Source organism: Lithobates pipiens, unplaced genomic scaffold (assembly GCF_037356315.1).
Source record: "Lithobates pipiens isolate NorthernLeopardFrog02 unplaced genomic scaffold, aLitPip1_a1.2 Scaffold_19, whole genome shotgun sequence".
Classification (NCBI taxonomy): domain Eukaryota; kingdom Metazoa; phylum Chordata; class Amphibia; order Anura; family Ranidae; genus Lithobates; species Lithobates pipiens.
This window is the reverse complement of record NW_027507764.1, coordinates 547,014,373-547,034,227: the sequence shown is the minus strand read 5'-3', so window position 1 is coordinate 547,034,227 and position 19,855 is coordinate 547,014,373. Positions and strand designations below refer to the sequence as shown.

Here is a 19,855-nt window from a genome sequence, read left to right as displayed (position 1 = left end):
AAAGAGGCTGCAGATTGGCACACGGAGGCATGCACAGGACACAGGTAGGCTGCAATGGACACAGGGATGGTCACAGGGATGGTCACAGGGATGGTCACAGTGATGGTCACAGGGATGGTCACAGTGATGGTCACAGGGATGGACACAGTGATGGACACAGTGATGGACACAGTGATGGACACAGTGATGGACACAGTGATGGTCACAGGGATGGACACAGGGATGGACACAGTGATGGACACAGTGATGGACACAGTGATGGTCACAGGGATGGTCACAGTGATGGACACAGTGATGGACACAGTGATGGACACAGGGATGGTCACAGGGATGAACACAGTGATGGACACAGGGATGGACACAGGGATGGACACAGGGATGGACACAAGGATGGACGGGACACAGGGATGGACACAGGGATGGACACAGGGATGGACACAGTGATGGACACAGTGATGGACACAGGGATGGACACAGTGATGGACACAGTGATGGACACAGGGAGGTATACAGCTGCAGATGGGCATTGTTGACCCTCTTTTCCACTCTTTTAAGCTGTAACAGTAGCTGCTGTATGTCTCACCCTCGGCTTATACACGAGTCAATACGTTTTCCCAGTTTTTTTGTGGTAAATTAGGGGCCTCGGCTTATATTCGAGTCGACCTATGCTCGAGTATATACGGTATATTACATATTGATGTATTTGCTTAAACATCAGTTTAGTAACTGAAGTGCATAAACAAAGTATGTTTGATTAAAACAAACAAAAGAACTTAAACTGAATATATCAGCTGGGTCCACATAAAAAAAAAAAAAAAAAAACTTCAAACACGATCCTCTCATCACAGCACGTCCTTCTCATGATGTTGTTTCATTTGGACCACCAGGCCTTGCGTCTCTTTTTTTGCATTGCTTGTATTTTGCATGCATACCTATTTTACCCATAGGTAGAGGAACTTCATTAAAATATTCCCAAACTGTTGTTTTTTTTTTTTTTTTTTTTTTACAGCCTGCTGCCATTTTGCTCCTCAAGGGAGGAATAAAGCACTTCAAGCTTTGTTGAGAAAGATCACAAGGTGTATAAGCTGCTTAGAATGTTTCACTTTAATTTTTACTGCTTGCCCTTCCTCCTCACACTTATGCCCTGTACACACGATCGGAAATTCCGACTGAAAAGGTCCGATCGGATTTTATTGTCGGAAAATCCAATCGTGTGTCCGTTACGATCTTGACAAAAGTATTTCCCGATTCTTTCTATGCAGAGAATTCTCTCTACTCTGCTGAAGTCACAGCCAACAAAGGAAAGGAAGAAGAAAAAAAAAACAGGCAGTCTGCCTAGTATCACAACTTTCTTTAGCAGTGGAACTTATGCCCTGTACACACAACCGGTTTTCCCATTGGAATAAACTCTGATGTACACACGATCAGAATTCTCGTCGGAAAAAGCTCTGATGGTTTTCCTGACGGAATTCCGACAGAATTCGGCTCAAGCTGTCTTGCCTACACACGGTCACATCAAATTCCGATCGTTTATAAGGCAGTGACGTACAACACCTACATCGGGACTAGAAAAAGGAAGTTCAATAGCCAGTAGCCAATAGCTTCTGTCTCGTAGTTGAATCTGAGCATGCGTGATTTTTGGCGTGTCGGAATTGCATAAACACGATCGGAATTTCAGTTTTTCCATCGGGAAAATTGAGAACATGCTATCAATTTTTGGCTGGCGAAATTTGGACAGTTAAATTCCGATGGAGCATACACACGGTTGCATTTTCTGATGAAAAGCTCTCATCTGTCTTTTTTTGGCCGGAATTCCGATCGCTAAAATAGATAAATCATTTTAGAGTCCAGTTGCTCTCTAAAGTCTGTCCTGATTAGATCCTCTATTGTCCTATAGCAGCTTTTTCCCATCCTTTTCCTCCAGAGCAACCCCTAAAATAATTTTCAGGTCCCGAGCAGCATTGGGGTTCAGTAGTAAAAATGCCCCATTGATAATAGTAGGAAGAACGCAACCTTTACAGTGGTGGTCGGAATGCCATCCATTTGGATCATTGGTATCATGCGTCTGGCTTTATCAATTAGTATAAAGAACTCCTGCACTCCCAAACCAAGATCGAACTCACAAATGAATATTGATAAACAATAACAAAATGAATAATGGCGCGGTGGCAGCAGGCGCTAAATTACGTTCCCACAATTCCAAAAGTGTAATGAATTAATAAAGTACTGCGCTACTGATCTGTCAGAATATTAAACCTGTGCAATAAATCAATGCTTTAAATGTAATGATTATACATGCATGAAAATAACACACCAATATTACAAATACATAATGCTGTGCCTGAAATCACTCCATGCTTGTGTCTAAAAATACAGAGGTTGTACAAAAATATGGAAACACCAGGTAAAAAGAATGAAATTATTACCTGTGGGCAGCACAGTGGCTAAGTGGTTAGTGCCTGCCAGCACTAGGGTTGTCGGTTCGAATCCCAACCATGACACTACCTGCCTGGAGTTGGTATGTTCTCCCCGTGCCTATGTGGGCTTTCTCCAGGTACTCCGGTTTCCTCCCATCCTCCAAAGACATGCTGGTAGGTTAATTGGCTCCTGTCTAAATTGGCCCGAGTATGTGTACTGTATTTATGGATGTGAGTTAGGGACCTTAGTAGACATGTGCAATTCGTTTAGTTCCGAATTTCCAAATTTTTCAGTTTCCGAAATTTTCATAAGTTGAGCGAACTCTTAATTTTTGATATGAGACTAGCATGCAAAATAAAAAAAAAAACCTGATCATTCGTCCGATGTTCTCATGGTGTTTACGGGTGTTTTAGTGCATCAGTCCCATTGGGAATGAACATCAAGTGATTGAACTCTCCAGCATATCAGTTTTGGTTGGACTGACCCATTAGTAATTCACTTGTTAACCACTTGCCGCTTGCCATATAGCGGAATGATGGCGGCAAAGTGGTTGCGATATCCTGACTGGACATCATATGACATCACCAGGATAACAAGCCGCTGCGCGCATTGTGGGGATCGTTGTTGTGGTGTGTCAGTCTGACACGCCGCAACTGTGATCTAGGTAAAAAAATGCCTGACGGAGACTCTTTACCACGTGATCAGCCGTGTCCAATCATGGCTGATCATCGTGTAAACAGGAAAAGCCGTTGATGGGCTTTTCCTCGCACGCGTCTGTCATATGTGAGTAGAGAGGAGCCGACCAGCTGCTCTCCTGACAGGGGAGTCTGTGCTGATTGATTATCAGCGCAGCCCCACTGAGGATGCCCACACTGGACCACCAGGGATGCCATCAGGACCACCAGGGATGCCACCACTAGTCTCCACCAGGTATGCCACCCATGGCCACCAGGGATGCCAATCAGTGCCCACAATGAATGCAAATCAGTGCCAAACAATGCCTGCCAATCAGTGATGCACATCAGTACCATCCATTAGTGTACATCAGTGCCACCTATCAGTGCCCATCCATACCGCCTATCAGTGCCCATCCATACCACCTATCAGTGCCTATCAGTGCCGCATAGTGCCACCTATCATTGCCGCCTATCAGTGCCGCGTATTAATGCCCATCAGTGCCACCTCATGAGTGGCACCTCATTAGTGCCCATCATTGCCGCCTTATCAGTGCCCGTCAGTGCAGCCCCATCAGTGCCCATCCGTGAAGGAGAAAACTTACTTATTTACAAAGTTTTATAACAAACAAAAAAAATTTGATCTTTTTTTTTATCTGTTTAGCAGAAAATAAAGAAACCCAGAGGTGATCAAATACCACCAAAAGAAAGCTCTATTTGTGGGAATAAAATTATAAAAAAATGTCATTTGGGTCCAGTGTAGCATGACCGCGCAATTGTCATTCAAAGTGCGAAAGCTGAAAATTAGGCTGGGCAGGAAGGTGTACAAGTGCCCGGTATTGAAGTAGTTAAATAGTTTTCTGCAAGTCAGCAATAAAAATCCATATCGCACTAGATTATCCAATCAAAGAACAAATGTTGGATTTTGTTTGAGTTGCTCTTTCAGCGAAGTAGAAAGTTTTCCTTTTTTGTAAAATTGCACAGGTGTCGCTTTTCTTAAGCAGTTTTCTTTCATTTCTTCCAGCTATTCATTGCAATCGGAACTCCAATAATATCGACCACACTGCCAGCGCGGACAACATCAACGTGAACCTCCAGGGGGAACACACCGACTCACCCTCCGCTAAGGACACTTCAAAAGTTCCCGAGCCCAAGGGGACACCCAAGAAAGTGCAGACGGAGCCAGACGCACCCAAGGTAATAAGAAAGCCGGAGCCCGAGAGTGATGTTAGAACAAATCATTTAATTAGAGAAGAGTATTTGTTCTGTAAACACGACAGGCTCCCATGATTACAATGCAAAGCAGAGAGAGGAGTCCTGAGGTGAAAATAATTAGGGAAGAAAAATGGAATGCTGTAGAGAATCAGCAATGAGAATGCAGAATGAATGTCTAATCGCTATTTATTCAGTGGTGCCTGCAGAAGTTAGTTTGCTGAATTCTTTTTCTCGCCGTTGCGTGGCTTTTCGTTTGTGGTGGGATTGTCTAGGTGGCCATAGATTTGTGTTGGTGCACATAAAACCATAGAGGGCCCCTCGGTGATACCACATACATTATTCAGTATGTATAATGCTACAGAAAACTGTCAGGGACTATAGACATAATACAGGAGATGGCGTGACACTGGTGACATGCTATAGGTGTGGTTGGCAGGGCCGGGATTAGGGGTGAGCAGGAGGGGAGGCTGTCCTGGGCACAGCGCTTTACTCTGTGGATAGGGGCGCCAGGGAGCTCATTCTGGTACAGCGGGTGACTGCTGGGGGTAACATCCTCTAAGTTTGCACTCAGGGGCGCTGTTTGGCTTCTATGCCCTGGGAGCTGGGTGATCTTGTCCTGGCACTGGGGGTTGGAATGTGGAGACATGCTACATTAGATAAAGAGTGGAGACATGCTACATTAGATAAAGAGTGGAGACATGCTACATTAGATAAAGAGTGGAGACATGCTACATTAGATAAAGAGTGGAGACATGCTACATTAGATAAAGAGTGGAGACATGCTACATTAGATACAGAGTGGAGACATGCTACATTAGATACAGAGTGGAGACATGCTACATTAGATAGATAAAGAGTGGAGATATGCTACATTAGATAGATAAAGAGTGGAGACATGCTACATTAGATAGATAAAGAGTGGAGATATGCTACATTAGATAGATAAAGAGTGGAGACATGCTACATTAGATAAAGCGTGGAGACATGCTACATTAGATAAAGCGTGGAGACATGCTGCATTAGATAAAGCGTGGAGACATGCTACATTACATAGATAAAGAGTGGGGACATGCTACATTAGATAAAGAGTGGGGACATGCTACATTAGATAAAGAGTGGAGACATGCTACATTAGATAAAGAGTGGAGACATGCTACATTAGATAAAGAGTGGAGACATGCTACATTAGATAAAGAGTGGAGACATGCTACATTAGATAAAGAGTGGAGACATGCTACATTAGATAAAGAGTGGAGACATGCTACATTAGATACAGAGTGGAGACATGCTACATTAGATAGATAAAGAGTGGAGATATGCTACATTAGATAGATAAAGAGTGGAGACATGCTACATTAGATAAAGCGTGGAGACATGCTACATTAGATAAAGCGTGGAGACATGCTGCATTAGATAAAGCGTGGAGACATGCTACATTACATAGATAAAGAGTGGGGACATGCTACATTACATAGATAAAGAGTGGGGACATGCTACATTAGATAAAGAGTGGGGACATGCTACATTAGATAAAGAGTGGAGACATGCTACATTAGATAAAGAGTGGAAACATGCTACATTAGATAAAGAGTGGAGACATGCTACATTAGATACAGAGTGGAGACATGCTACATTAGATAAAGAGTGGAGCCATGCTACATTAGATAAAGAGTGGAGACATGCTACATTAGATAAAGAGTGGAGCCATGCTACATTACATAGATAAAGAGTGGAGACATGCTACATTAGATAAAGCGTGGAGACATGCTACATTAGATAAAGCGTGGAGACATGCTGCATTAGATAAAGCGTGGAGACATGCTGCATTAGATAAAGAGTGGAGCCATGCTACATTACATAAAGAGTGGGGACATGCTACATTAGATAAAGAGTGGAGACAGCTACATTTAGAAATATAAAGAGTGGGGAACATGCTACAAGGGACTGCTAGAGATCACCATCACAATTTTGTTGTATAGTTACATAGTAGGTGAGGGCGAAAAAAAAAGACACAAGTCCATCAAGTCCAACCTATGTGTGTGATTATATGTCAGTATTACATTGTATATCCCTGTATGTTGGGGTCGTTCAGGTGCTTATCTAATAGTTTCTTGAAACTATCGATGCCCCTCGTTGAGACCGCCACCTGTGGAAGGTAATTCCACATCCTTGCCGCTCTTACAGTAAAGAACCCTCTACGTAGTTTAAGGTTAAACCTCTTTTCTTATAATTTTAATGAGTGGCCACGTGTCTTGGTAAACTCCCTTCCGCGAAAATGTTTTATCCCTATTTTGGGGTCACCAGTATGGTATTTGTATATTGTTTTGTATATTGTTACAGATCACTTTTTTCAATAATGACTGGTGGGATTTGGGGGGGGGGGGGCACACAACAAGTAGCACTGGGCCTCCTTAGGCTGGATTCACACCTATGCATTTTTAGTGCTTTTTGCATTTTGCAGATTTGCACTATAGAACGTGTTCCATAGGAAACCATGCTAAATGGACTGTAGTGCAAATCTGCAAAAAGCACTAAAAATGCATAGGTGTGAATTCAGCCTTTAAGAGGAACTGCAGTCTGCTCACATGATTTGTAATAACAAACATCTTCGCCATTCTGAAGCTTCCCTCCAACTACTTTGCATATTATTTTATATATACTGTGATTCTGTACTTGCCAAATATGCTGCAGAAATCTCCCTCCACTCAGTCTGGCTGAAGCCATTTTAACTGTGGGCAGCTGAAGCTGCTGCCTGTTCACTTCCTGGATTTACACAGAGGCACACCAGTTCTTTGGCTCTCATTGGCCGTCTTATGACTCATTACCCCTCCCTTCCTTGCAAATTCTCATCAGAATGAGAGAGAGAGCTGTACATGATGTCATAAGCCTAGGCTTTTTACCAGACAAGAAAGAGGAAATGGGCTGATCAAGGTATTTACTGCCAAAAAAAAATGTTTTACTATATAAAAATAAAATAACAAGTGCAGAAGATTTAATAGATGGAAAGATGAAAAAATGACTGAAGGTCCGCTTTAAAGTGGAATTAAAGCCCAACATGAACTGTTCTTAAATACCCAGTGAAGTGTCTGGACTCAGGTGATACACAGAAATGAAACTCTACTACATAAATTGTATCTGTCCATCTGCAGTCTTCTCTACATCCATTCAAAGTACAGAATTATAAAGTTTGTCTGAGATTTCAGAAAAAACAGGGCGGAAAGCTGAAGTTACCCTCTGAAGAGCTCAGTGAGGAGGGCTCTGAGAGCTGATTGGGTGGAAGGGACACACAGCACACAGGAACAGAGTTGAGGCTGTCCATCAGCTGGAGATCGCTCCCCTGTCACCATTTTTCTCTTGGTGTCAGGAAAACCTGTCAGAAGTGATTCATGCTGATAGCAGAGGAGCGAAGCAGCAGACAGAAATGACACTTAGTGCTCCTATTCAAGACAAGTACACACGTTCGAGGGATATGCTTTGTTAATATTTCATGTATAGGGTTTACAACCGATTGCCACTCAGTACATTTCTGACATACATTGCACTGCACTGGTTCATACATTAGTTGGTGCGCTGGAAAAGTCATTAATTGAATGTACAAACAGGCTCACATTGAAGCAAATAACGATAATAAATACCCGCATATGTAAACTGCAACTGATGCTAGGGTAACTGCGGTTTTCTCATTGATAATAGCGCATGCCCAATACAATTGGTTAGCAGTGGCGGCTGGTGAAGTTTTTGGATGGGGGGGCGCCAGACCCCGCCCATCATGACCCCGCCCACCATTTTGGCCCCTCCCACTTCTCATAAAAACACGCCCCTTATGTAATCGGAATTTTTTTTTTACGTGGGTTCCCCCTCCGAGAGCATACCAGGCCCTTAGGTCTGGTATGGATTCCAAGGGGAACCCCCTACGCCGAAAAAACGGCGTGGGGGTCCCCCCCAGATCCACACCAGACCCTTATCCGAGCACGCTACCCGGCCGGCCAGGAAAGGGGGTGGGGACGAGCGGGCGGCCCCCCCCCTCCTGAGCCGTACCAGGCCGCGTGCCCTCAACATGGGGGGGTGCCTTGGCGTGCGGCCCCCCCACCCCAAAGCACCTTGTCCCCATGTTGATGAGGACAAGGGCCTCTTCCCGACAACCCTGGCCGTTGGTTGTCGGGGTCTGCGGGCGGGGGGCTTATCGGAATCCGGGAGCCCCCTTTAATAAGGGGGCCCGGATACCGGCCCCCCACCCTATGTGAATGAGTATGGGGTACAATGTACCCCTACCCATTCACCTGTGAAAAAAAGTACAAAAAAAAAACACAACACAGGGTTAAAATATTTTATTGCACAGCTCCGGGGGTCTTCCGTCTTCGGGGGTCTTCCGTCTTCGGGGGTCTTCTCGCCGGACTCCTCTGCTATCTTCTTGTAGCTCTTTTGCTAGCGGAGGAGTCCAGCTTTCTTCCTCGCCGCTGGCCTCTTCTCCCGACTTCGGGGGTCTTGTCCCCCTCTTCGGTTCTTCTGCCGGGCCACCGCGCCTTCTTATAGCTCTTTTAGAGGCAGCGGCCCGGTCTTCTGCTGCCGCCGCCGCCGCCGCCGCCGCCCGTTCTTCTTCTTCTTCTTCTTCTTCTTCCTCTCCTTCTTCTCCAGGAGATGTTGCCTCGACGATCTCCCTGGCCGGAATGCCAGGGACGCGCTGCGCTGCTACTTATATAGGGACAATGGGGCGGTGTCACATGGGTTGATGTCACATGGGTTGATGTCACATGGACTGTCGCCATGTGACATCAACCCATGTGACATCAACCCATGTGACACCGCCCATTGTCACTATATAAGTGGCAGCACAGCGCGGCTCTGGCATTGCGGCCGGAGAGCTCGTCGAGTCAACATCTCCTGGAGGAGAAGAAGAAGAAGAAGAAGAACAAGAAGAAGAAGAAGAAGAAGAAGAACGGAAGGCGGCGGCAGCGGCGACAGAAGACCGGGCCACCGCCTGTAAAAGAGCTACAAGAAGGCGCGGTGGCCCGGCAGAAGAACCGAAGAGGGGGACAAGACCCCCGAAGTCGGAAGAAGAGGCCGGCGGGGAGGAAGAAAGCCGGACTCCTCCGCTAGCAAAAGAGCTACAAGAAGATAGCGGAGGAGTCCGGCGAGAAGACCCCCGAAGACGGAAGACCCCCGGAGCTGTGCAATAAAATATTTTAACCCTGTGTTGTGTTTTTTTTTTTGTACTTTTTTTCACAGGTGAATGGGTAGGGGTACATTGTACCCCATACTCATTCACATAGGGTGGGGGGCCGGTATCCGGGGGCCCCCTTATTAAAGGGGGCTCCCGGATTCCGATAAGCCCCCGCCCGCAGACCCCGACAACCAACGGCCAGGGTTGTCGGGAAGAGGCCCTTGTCCTCATCGACATGGGGACAAGGTGCTTTGGGGTGGGGGGGCCCCGCGCCCCCCCTCCCCCAAGGCACCCCCCCATGTTGAGGGCACGCGGCCTGGTACGGCTCAGGAGGGGGGGGCGCCCGCTCGTCCCCACCCCCCTTCCTGGCCGGCCGGGTAGCGTGCTCGGATAAGGGTCTGGTGTGGATCTGGGGGGGACCCCCACGCCGTTTTTTCGGCATAGGGGGTTCCCCTTGGAATCCATACCAGACCTAAGGGCCTGGTATGCTCTCGGAGGGGGAACCCACGCCAATTTTTTTTCAGAAATTTAGCGAGGAGTTTCCCTTTCAGAGCTCATTCTCTGATTGGCCACGGCAAAAGTCGCCTGGCCTGGGGAAACCTTTCTGGCTGAAGTGTGAAAGCTTTTTTTCCATTCATTTAGCTAAATGCATGAACATTTAACAAAGTAGAAACTAAGGTCTTTATGCGGTGACTTGACTCACCTCCTGCCTGTCTTGCAGCTCCGCTCGGGCTGAGGAACGGAGCTGCCGACGTCACTTCCGGGTTTCGTAAAGCAGCCGAAAGCCGGAAGTGACGTGCCTGTCTAAGAATGAGAATGCTCCCGCCCGTAGAATCACAGTGATTTTACGGGCGGAAGCCAGTCGGCGTTCTGCAGTGCGCCGCAAGGCGGGTTTTTAACCCGCAAATGAAGCGCCATGGATGCAATCTTGTGATTGCATTGACGTGGCGCTTCTCATAGTGCACTGTGACCGGCGCCACAGTACACTATGTCAAATTGTTAAATTACATTTTTTTTTTTTTAAATGTCTTAAAGGGCCCGTTTTTAACTTTTTTTTTATTTTTTTTTTAACTTTTTTTTTTTTTAAACTTTTTTTTTTTTACACCTGGGGGAGGGGGGGGCGGCGCCCGGGCGCCCCCTATGGGCGGGCCGCCACTGTTGGTTAGTTTCATCTCATTGGATGTGTCTTGCTAGGAAATTAGTAGGTGTTCTCAGTTTGATGCTAATCTCATTCCTATCACTTCTAATACATCTGTGAAATGTTTTTCTTTTTTTACCCAAATCTTTCAATACATTGTAAAGATATCCAATAAACTATTATTTTCAGATCTTGATCTTTAAATGTGACCATACACTGCAATCATTTAGATCTTAAATAAATTAGATTTAGTGCAAGAGCCTATTTGATTTCCTATAATTTGAATTAATTGCTCAAGTGCATGTTCCTATTAGATATTTTGCCTAATTATCGAGTTATACAGAGATTGGCCAATCAGACTGCATAGTGCATGACCATCTTAACTGCCAAATTTGGAATGTAGATGTGCCATGACTCACTTGTATTTTCCTAACGATATTTCTTGGGCATTATACAAGACATGCTAGAGTGATCAGGAATCTTCAAACTACGGCTCTCCAGCTGTTGCGGAACTACACATCCCATGAGGCATTGTAAAACTCTGACATTCACAGACATGACTAGGCATGATGGGAATTGTAGTTCCTGACCAACTGGAGGGCCGTGGTTTGAAGACTCCTGTGCTAGACCATTATTATGCCTCCAGAATTTGGAGTGTAGCATCTACCCAACTTCTGTCTGCTGGTGGACACAAGAACCTACATCTATAGATATATCTATATATACACACACACTGAAGCAGGAAGCAATATACATTGGCCGAGAAGTGAATCTGTACACAGGAAGTAGGTGTGTGTTTTGAGGCCAAATTATTTAGACATACACACATGACCAACACAAACACCACCCCATGTAAAGATAAATAAAAAATTATCTTAATTTGCAACTAAGGATCATCTCTTCCTCAGAGAACAGAGAGCGGGGCCTGGAGTTGGGAAGAAATTAGCAGCAGTACAAGCAACTTCCTGGAAGGGTGTAATGTCATTCCTGTGTGCTGGCCACCGCTTCCGGGAAACAGATATGCGCCATGGGTACATACCTCCGCACACAGCAGTTGTGCATCTCACATACACAGTGGTCGTGCATCTAGCTGCAGGAACCCAGTTTTTATGGAAATTAATAGTAAAGCAGATGCAGATTTCCAGGACTGGACTAACAAATGTTTATAGTGAAAGGCAACTGGTGTTTTCTATTAAACAAGGTCTAAATGGGCCATTGACATTCATCACAGTTGAACTGAGGAATGTGTCTTTGAAAAGTTAAACTAAATGAAATCCTTTCATATTTTTGCTTGGGGATAGAGGGTAGAGGGATTAGAAGTCTTGTCAGTTTTTGGGGATGTCTGCACCCCTGATAGGGTGAAGACACCTCCCACATTTTGCCAGTTTCTCCTTCAAATTTATTCACTTCCTGTCAAATAGCCAAACAGGAAGTGAGGGTAAAACCCTGCCAATGTCTTTCCTTGGGGACACACAGGTCAATCTAAATAGTTTCCCCATTAAGGAAATTGCACTCTAGCATTTTGCTGTGTACAGCCCAATATATTTAGGTATCTTGGACTTTGGGGTTTATTTAGGCAAATCTACTTTGCACTACAAGTGCACTTGGAAGTGCAGTTGCTGGAGATCCGAGAACATGCAAGGAAAATAACAAAAAAAGGCATCTTTGCTTCTACATGATTGGGTGAAAAAATCTCCAGTGCTTCCTCTCAGATTTACAGCGAGTACACTTGTATTGCAGAGTGAATTTGTCTTTAATAAACCCCAAAATACCTAATAATTTGGGGTGTACACAACAAAGGGCTAGAGTGCAATTTGCCTAATGGGGACACTAATTAGATTGACCTGTGTGTCCCAAAGGAAAGACATTGGTAGGGTTTTACCCTCACTTTCTGTTTGGCTCTGTGACAGGAAGTGAAGCCAATTTTCAGAAATGGGACACAAAGCCCAGCCTAAAAAAAGAGAAGCAGGGGTTCTAATACTCGGTTTCCTTAAAATGCCCACAATTAGAATAGGATTGTAGATAGATTTTAGCTAAGTGCTCTAAATCAGTGCTTCTCAACTCTGTCCTCAAATACGCCCAACAGGCCATGTTTTCAGGTTTTCCTTTAAATCAGAGTCAATGGCTTGGTATTTTGGAGAGCTGTTTTAGATAAGATAAATTCCCAAACCATGTCCTGTCAGGGGTACTTGAGGACTGAGGCTGAGAACCACTGCGCTAAAATTGAAAATTGAATACTTACCTCTGTGTAATTTTCCTTTCCTGGTGCCTATCCATGGAAGCATATGCACAATCCATACATATGCTACCATGAAGGCACCAGGAAAGTAGCTTTTAGACAAATCAACATATTTGCCATGCCAATAAGCCTAGTTAAGCTACAGCTGGGAAATCTGTTGCATCAAAATTGTTTGGGGGGGGGGGGGGGGGGGTGTAAAATGCATTACTTGGATTGAGCATGCATCTGCAAAACAATTTACTTACAAAACACATGAAAACATAAAAATGTTCTACAAATTTTATTGGTCAGCAAAACAGAAAAGAGCAAGGAAAGCAAATAGATAGGCAACTCCTATTCTCATATTGATTAGTGGTTCCAAATTAATAATAACTACTGCAGTAGGGAACAGACACAACAGATACGCTCAGCACCTTTCCAAATAACTGTTCTGCTTTATTATGATGCAATTGAAGATTATATTACAATTGTATGTTTGTGGTAACAAGGGGCGTAACATAGGCAGACTAATTCTAATCAGGACTTGAAAGAATGCAAACATGTAATGAAAACATTATTAGTGCCGTGAGGGCAGTGTGCAATACTTACAAAATAGAACACAATTATATACAGAAATTTCCTTTACAGTCTCCTCTACTTTTGATCAGTATTTTGATTACTAACCTTACCTGCTATCACCTTTTTAACCTGGAACCTCCACACGCTTAGGTGGAGGTAGTCCTGGCCAAAGAGGCAAAACTCCATTGTGGAGAATATAATAGCTTAGCAGCTTTTTCATTACATAATGACTTTTCATTGTGAAAAACAAATGATTGATAAGACATATTTACGGAGTACTGGCTGTACATGCCTGTGGGCAGAATGGCCTTCTAGCTGAATTGTTGGCATGCTGACTTATCAGCATATGTAAACACAGACAATTCTACATAATATGGAAGTCGTACAAAAGACAAATATGACTTCAGCATGGCTAAACTACTTTTCAAATCACACTATATATATATATATATATATATATATATATATATATATATATATATATATATATATATATATATATATATATATATACCTTCCATATAAAGTATTTGAATAAATAGTACCCCGGACTGTGATTCCAAGAGGGAAACAAATCAATCACAGAGATGTCTTTTAATTTAGTAATTTTTGCAGTGTCTGGTGTGGATCCAGGTGACTTTTCCTTCAGGTATTGCACAACTGTACATGAAATAGATGCTGTATTGAGTCTCCAAACATTTCCTTATATATACATGTCTCTTGACAATCCACAAGTCACCTGGCTTTAGTTTTAGATCCTTCCGAACTATTAGGATCTGGAATTGGGGAGAAAACGCATAAATGAGTTTGTCAAAAACCTTAAAGATCAGCAACCTTCTCTGTGAGATCCAAATGGAGGACTTCAGCTGCTGAGACAAAATATAAGCAAGTGAGTAACACTCCCAAACCAAATCCCATAGGTAGAGAGTCCAACGTCCCCTTAGGGGCTTGATAGAATATAAGAAAACATTCAGGAAAAGTTTTCTAGTTTATTATTCTACTTTTTCCGCCACATTGTAGACAGTAGGGGGTGTAAAAATAAAACCTCAAAACTTCTAGTAAGGACTCTCCTATAAAAATGATTTCCTCTGTTACTCTCTGTAGATTCTGCACTCTGTACTTACAAACTACATCTGATAAATCTTTTTACTGTGGCCTTTGTAGTAGCATTTGCCACTGGACATCCAGAAAACATGTCCATACAGACAAAATGCATACTTGTAAGATCCTGATTTGGGCATCTGAATATATCTTTTTGTAATCTCTGGAAGGGATGTTCATCTTTTGGTAACACCTTTGGTAACAGGTAAAACAAGAAGTGGTATGTTATAGAAAAAACAACTGTGGAGAACCCTGGCTCTATCCAATGCTCATTTACTAAGGCATCCATAACTGCTTGTGATTGATGACAGTCCATCTGTCAAGCTGGAGGGAAAAGAGGGACTGGCAGACATAAAAGATCAAATTTTTCCAAAATCCTATTTCATAAGAAGTTGTCCCCTGTGGACCACTTGTTCTTCTCGTGCTGGAGTCCTTAAAGTTAAAATATTAATCCCAGCTATTCTAGGTCAGAACTAGGGATGAGCTTCGAGTTCGAGTCAAACTCATGTTCGACTCGAACATTGCCTGTTCGCCTGTTCAGCGAACAGTGAACAATTTGGGCTGTTTGCGGCAGATTTGAAAAGCCGGTACAAGTCTATGGGAGAAATCTAAAGTGCTAGTTTTAAAGGCTAATATGCAAGTTACTGTCCTAAAAAGTGTTTGGGGACCTGGGTCCTGCCCCAGGGGACATGGATGAATGCAAAATAAAAGTTTTAAAAACGTCAGTTTTTTCAGGAGCAGTGGGTCCTTGCGAAATGACACTTTGTGCAGGGACAGTTCTAAGCACGGTAAACATGCACCTTTCACAGGCATACTATAGACACCCCCCAGGTATGAAATTTAAAGGAATATTACACTTTTATTGTTTCACTTTAATCATTATTAAAATCACTGCTCCTGAAAAAAACTGCAGTTTTTAAAACTTTTTTTTACATTGATCCATGTCCCCTGGGACAGGGCCCAGGTCCCTAAACACTTTTTAGGACAGTAACTTGCATATTAGCCTTTAAAATTAGAACTTTAGATTTTGAACGTTCGAGTCCCATAGACTTTAATAGGGTTCTAAAGTTCACATGATGTTTGGGTCTGTTCGCAGGTTCTGGTGCGAACCGAACAGGGGGGTGTTCGGCTCATCCTTAGTCAGAAATAGGGTGGAATCTGTGAGTAGCACAGACCCAGCAAGTGTCCGGGGCTGTAATGCAGCATCCTTAGTCACCTGGTCTGCTTCCATGTGTGAGTTTTAATGTTAGTATGGCTACCTCAGCAAGAACCTGGAAGGCTGAAAACAGCCAATTAGATTATCTTAGCATGCTTTATTGGTTTACCTGCCAAAGTAAAAACAAACTTCTGGCCCTTCAAGTGGAACCAAAAGTTCTCTATATCTCGACTATCTATATAAATATACACTGTTTTTGTATAGCTTACAGGCTTTGCTCAAACATGGAACTCTGCTTCTTGAGCTGGGGAAAAAGGATCCAATGACTAAATACAGAGTATCCTTCTGGGTGATAAACTGCATCCTCAGTATGCACCTGGAATCAAATCTACAAAAAATGAAATATCTGGGTCTTCAGGGAGTGAGTCCTGCACTGGGCTCGCAGCAGCTGATTCCTACGTCATCAATTTAACACATGTTTTTTCTTTGTCTCCCGCCTCCTCCAATAGAAGCAATAAGGTGGCTGGATTCAAATGTGCGCATTTTTCATTGTTAGATTTGTACATAAACAAACAAAACAAATTCATATTTTGAACCTTTCATTAGACAAACATTTAGTTGGCTGTATATTTGCTGCACAGAATGTGGGACCATTAAAAATGTAATATTTTACCAAAATAATGTCTGTAACTTTGTATAATAGCACCTTTGCATAAAACGACTGCTCTAATATATCGGAGTGAACCCTTCATTACTGGGTCCAGCTTGCATAAATATATTACAAGGGCTTATTTTCTATCGCGCTGTTTGTGTAAGAACTCCAGTTTCACGTTTCGAAAAGACAGCTTTTTTCCTGGCAATATTATAAATTTCTCATTGCTTGCTCCGTTGTTAGTTTTAGCTAGATAACACAAGTCCTTAGTTTCTATATGACATTTCCTGATGTCATAACATAGTAAATGGTAACAATACCCTGCGGTCATGCAGAGATGTCCATAAATCCAAAATATTCTTCTGCTTATACCAACGGCACTTACAAGGAAAAGGGGCACATCATTGTACAATCCACACATTCTGCTTTGGATTTCAAAAATAAAAATAAATAAAAAAAGAACCACGATCTGTATATGACAGAACAGAAAGCTCTCAGCCAGATCAAAAAATATAAAAAAAAAACTGGCTGCAGGTGGGATCTATCCTAACCGGGTGTGTGACCATGATGTGATGGGTCTGTTATATTTACATTTTATTTATTATTACTCGCACATCAAGTTATTATCAGACCTTTAGATTTCATCTTTGTAGAAAAACTTCTTATGTATCCCATCCATCTTGACTTTGTTAAATATTATGGCAGATATATTCCAATTAACAACCTCATCTTAATCTTTTTTTTTCACTCAATAAGGGTCTATTGTATAAAAGTAAAATTACAAAATTGTTATCTTAATCTAAACTAATCCCATTTTACAAATTTCCCTAATAACCTGGATTTTATTTCCAAACAAAGATGTGTAAACCAGTTACAATATATCAATATTATTAATAAAATTGTTAAACTCATATTAGAAATTAATACTCATCTCAATATCACACCCTAATTCTAATATATATCCACAGATATATTTCCTTAAGACAGGGCTCGACAAAACCCGGGCGCCAGGTCGCATTGGCGACTAGAAATAGCGTCCTCGCGCCTGGGGCAGCACAGCTGGGGGTATCCTGTCTCTGTGGACCCCCCCAGCGTGATCGCGTCGGGCCGTTCCGCCGGCGGCCGAAAATTTAGGCCGCGGCTTTGAGGCCTTCTGCGGTCCTATGATTCCTTATGGAATCTGGCGCCCTCTTGTGGTCGCCGTTGGTATGACAAACCAGCAATGCTAATGAAGCTCCCTCTGAGTGTTTTATATTACCTGCCTTTTCTTCCCTTTATTTAAAACCCCCTAAACATTATATATATGTTTTATTCTAACACCCTAGAGAATAAAATGGTGGTTGTTGCAATACTGTCTGTCACACCGTATTTGTGCAGCGGACTTACAAGCGCACTTTTGTTGGGAAAAATAATTTAGTTAATAAAAAAATAAGACAACAGTAAAGTTAGCCCAATTATTTTTTATATTGTGAAAGATAATGTTACGCCGAGTAAATTGATACCCAACATGTCACGCTTCAAAATTGCGCCCACTCATGGAATGGCGACAAACTTTTACCCTTTAAAATCTCCATAGGCGACGTTTAAAAAAATTCTACAGGTTGCACGTTTTGAGTTACAGAGGAGGTCTGGGGCTAGAATTATTGCTCTGGCTCTACCGATCACGGCGCTACCTCCTATGTGTGGTTCGAACACCGATTTTATATGCGGGCAGGACAGGGCGCGTTTAAAAATTATTATTTTTTCTTCTTATTTTAACTTTTTTTTTTTTTTTTTTCCACTGTTCTTTTAAAAAAAATGTTGTGTCACTTTTATTCTTATTACAAGGAATGTAAAAATCCCTTGTAATAGAAAAAGCATGACAGGTCCTCTTAAATATGAGATCTGGGGTCAGAGAGACCTCGGATCTCATATTTACACTAAAATGCAATTGAAAAAAAAATTGTCATTTGAAAAAAATAAATAAAATGTCCCTCTAAGAGCTATGGGCAATGACTTGGAGACGGGGGGGGGGGACAGGGGGGGCGGCGACGGCGCTGCTATCTTCCCCTCACTCGTCTCCATGTCAGGCCAGGGACAGGTCCGGATCGCCGTCACGGACCTGGCTCCTAACTTTTTAAGCTGGCTCCTAGATTCCAAGCAAATTTGTCAACCCCTGCCTTAAGACCCCTTTCACACTGGGTCATTTTGCAGGTGATATTGCGCTAAAAATAGCGCCTGCAATCCAACCTGAAACAGCCGCTGGTAAAAAATAGTGTCGTTTTACCGCCGACGTCGGTCCCACCCCAGTGTGAAAGGGGCCTTAATGAGGACGTTTTGTGCTATCAAAGTATATTCAATTTGTGTAATACACAGTTAAATGTAACCTTCATTGTACCATGTTTAGAAAACAGATTCAAAATAATTGTGATCACATTGTGCTCATCCCAAATTCCCTCTCTGAGGACATATAAATATTCTGTTTTAACTCTCATTTCTCTGTTTTAACTTTACTAGTTGTAGTGTCTGACCCCAAATCCATCCCACAACTTAACATCAAAATGTCACTTTGTGTCTAGTGTTAATTGTCACCCTTGATTCATCCACCTCACTTAGATAGCGGTTACTCTAGCTGTTTACTCTGCACGATTCTTAGTCCCTGTGGACTTTGGTAACCCCGTTACCCATTGTGGATCCCTGTCCACTCGAATCATTTATCTGGGTGCTCAATATAGGCGGAATCGCACCTTCAGTTCATATATTTTATAGCGCTCCTCTTGCACTGGGCATTTTTGAGGTTCTCTTACTCTTTATTCCCTTACTTGATTTAATGCCCATAATGACTGGCCAGTCTTCTCTCTTCTCTACTTGTGCCTATACCCTCTTGCCTCTAAACTGTTTTATCTGTGTACTACATATACCTGTGACCAGCACTATTCTTTCCTTTCTTATATATAACACTCCGATGGACAGTAGACAGTGACAACATAACATATAACCACCAATCAATACTGTTCGATTAAGGGGGTTCCTTTATTTGAGACACTAACAGAATATAGTTTTGAGGTCTGACCATTTTGAAGAGGAAACTAACAGGAGTTAAAAGTACTGCGCCCACAAAAAGACAGTCTCTTAAGCATTTAAACATTTATTAGTCACAAAATCTTGAGGAAGATTTTGCAAAATAATGCAGCACAGACAAAGTAAAAGTAAAAACCTACAAACAACACACATTGACGACATCAAAAATATTTAATGGAAAAATATCCCCTCACCCCAAAAAATAAATAAATAAAAGTAAAAAAAAATACTTGCTCTAAAACACATCTGTTTTGCAAAGACATAAAATACAAAGAGAAAATACATGTGTTACAAATGCTATAAGGACATCCAAATGTACTCCCTTGACGCATACACCTTGCCTCTTTTCAGGAATGAATCGAAAATTTGTACGAATTTCTGGAAATTCTTACTAATCCAAAATACAGATTTTTATGCTTACGAATTTCATATGAAATAATAAATTTAGTTAAGGAATTTTGGATCCAAATTAACAGAAACATG

The 19,855-nt window shown here is 42.6% G+C and overlaps 1 protein-coding gene across 3 annotated transcripts in view; it reads left to right on the top strand.

Moving 5' to 3' along the window:
* Positions 1 to 19,855, top strand: part of SAMD12 (sterile alpha motif domain containing 12) — a 927,470-nt gene that overhangs the window by 95,136 nt on the left and 812,479 nt on the right. For all 3 annotated transcript variants that reach the window (XM_077493250.1, XM_077493249.1, XM_077493251.1), the window contains exon 2: positions 4,117 to 4,289. In XM_077493250.1, the coding sequence (XP_077349376.1) occupies positions 4,117 to 4,289 (173 nt within the window). The remainder of the gene's footprint in view (positions 1 to 4,116; positions 4,290 to 19,855) is intronic.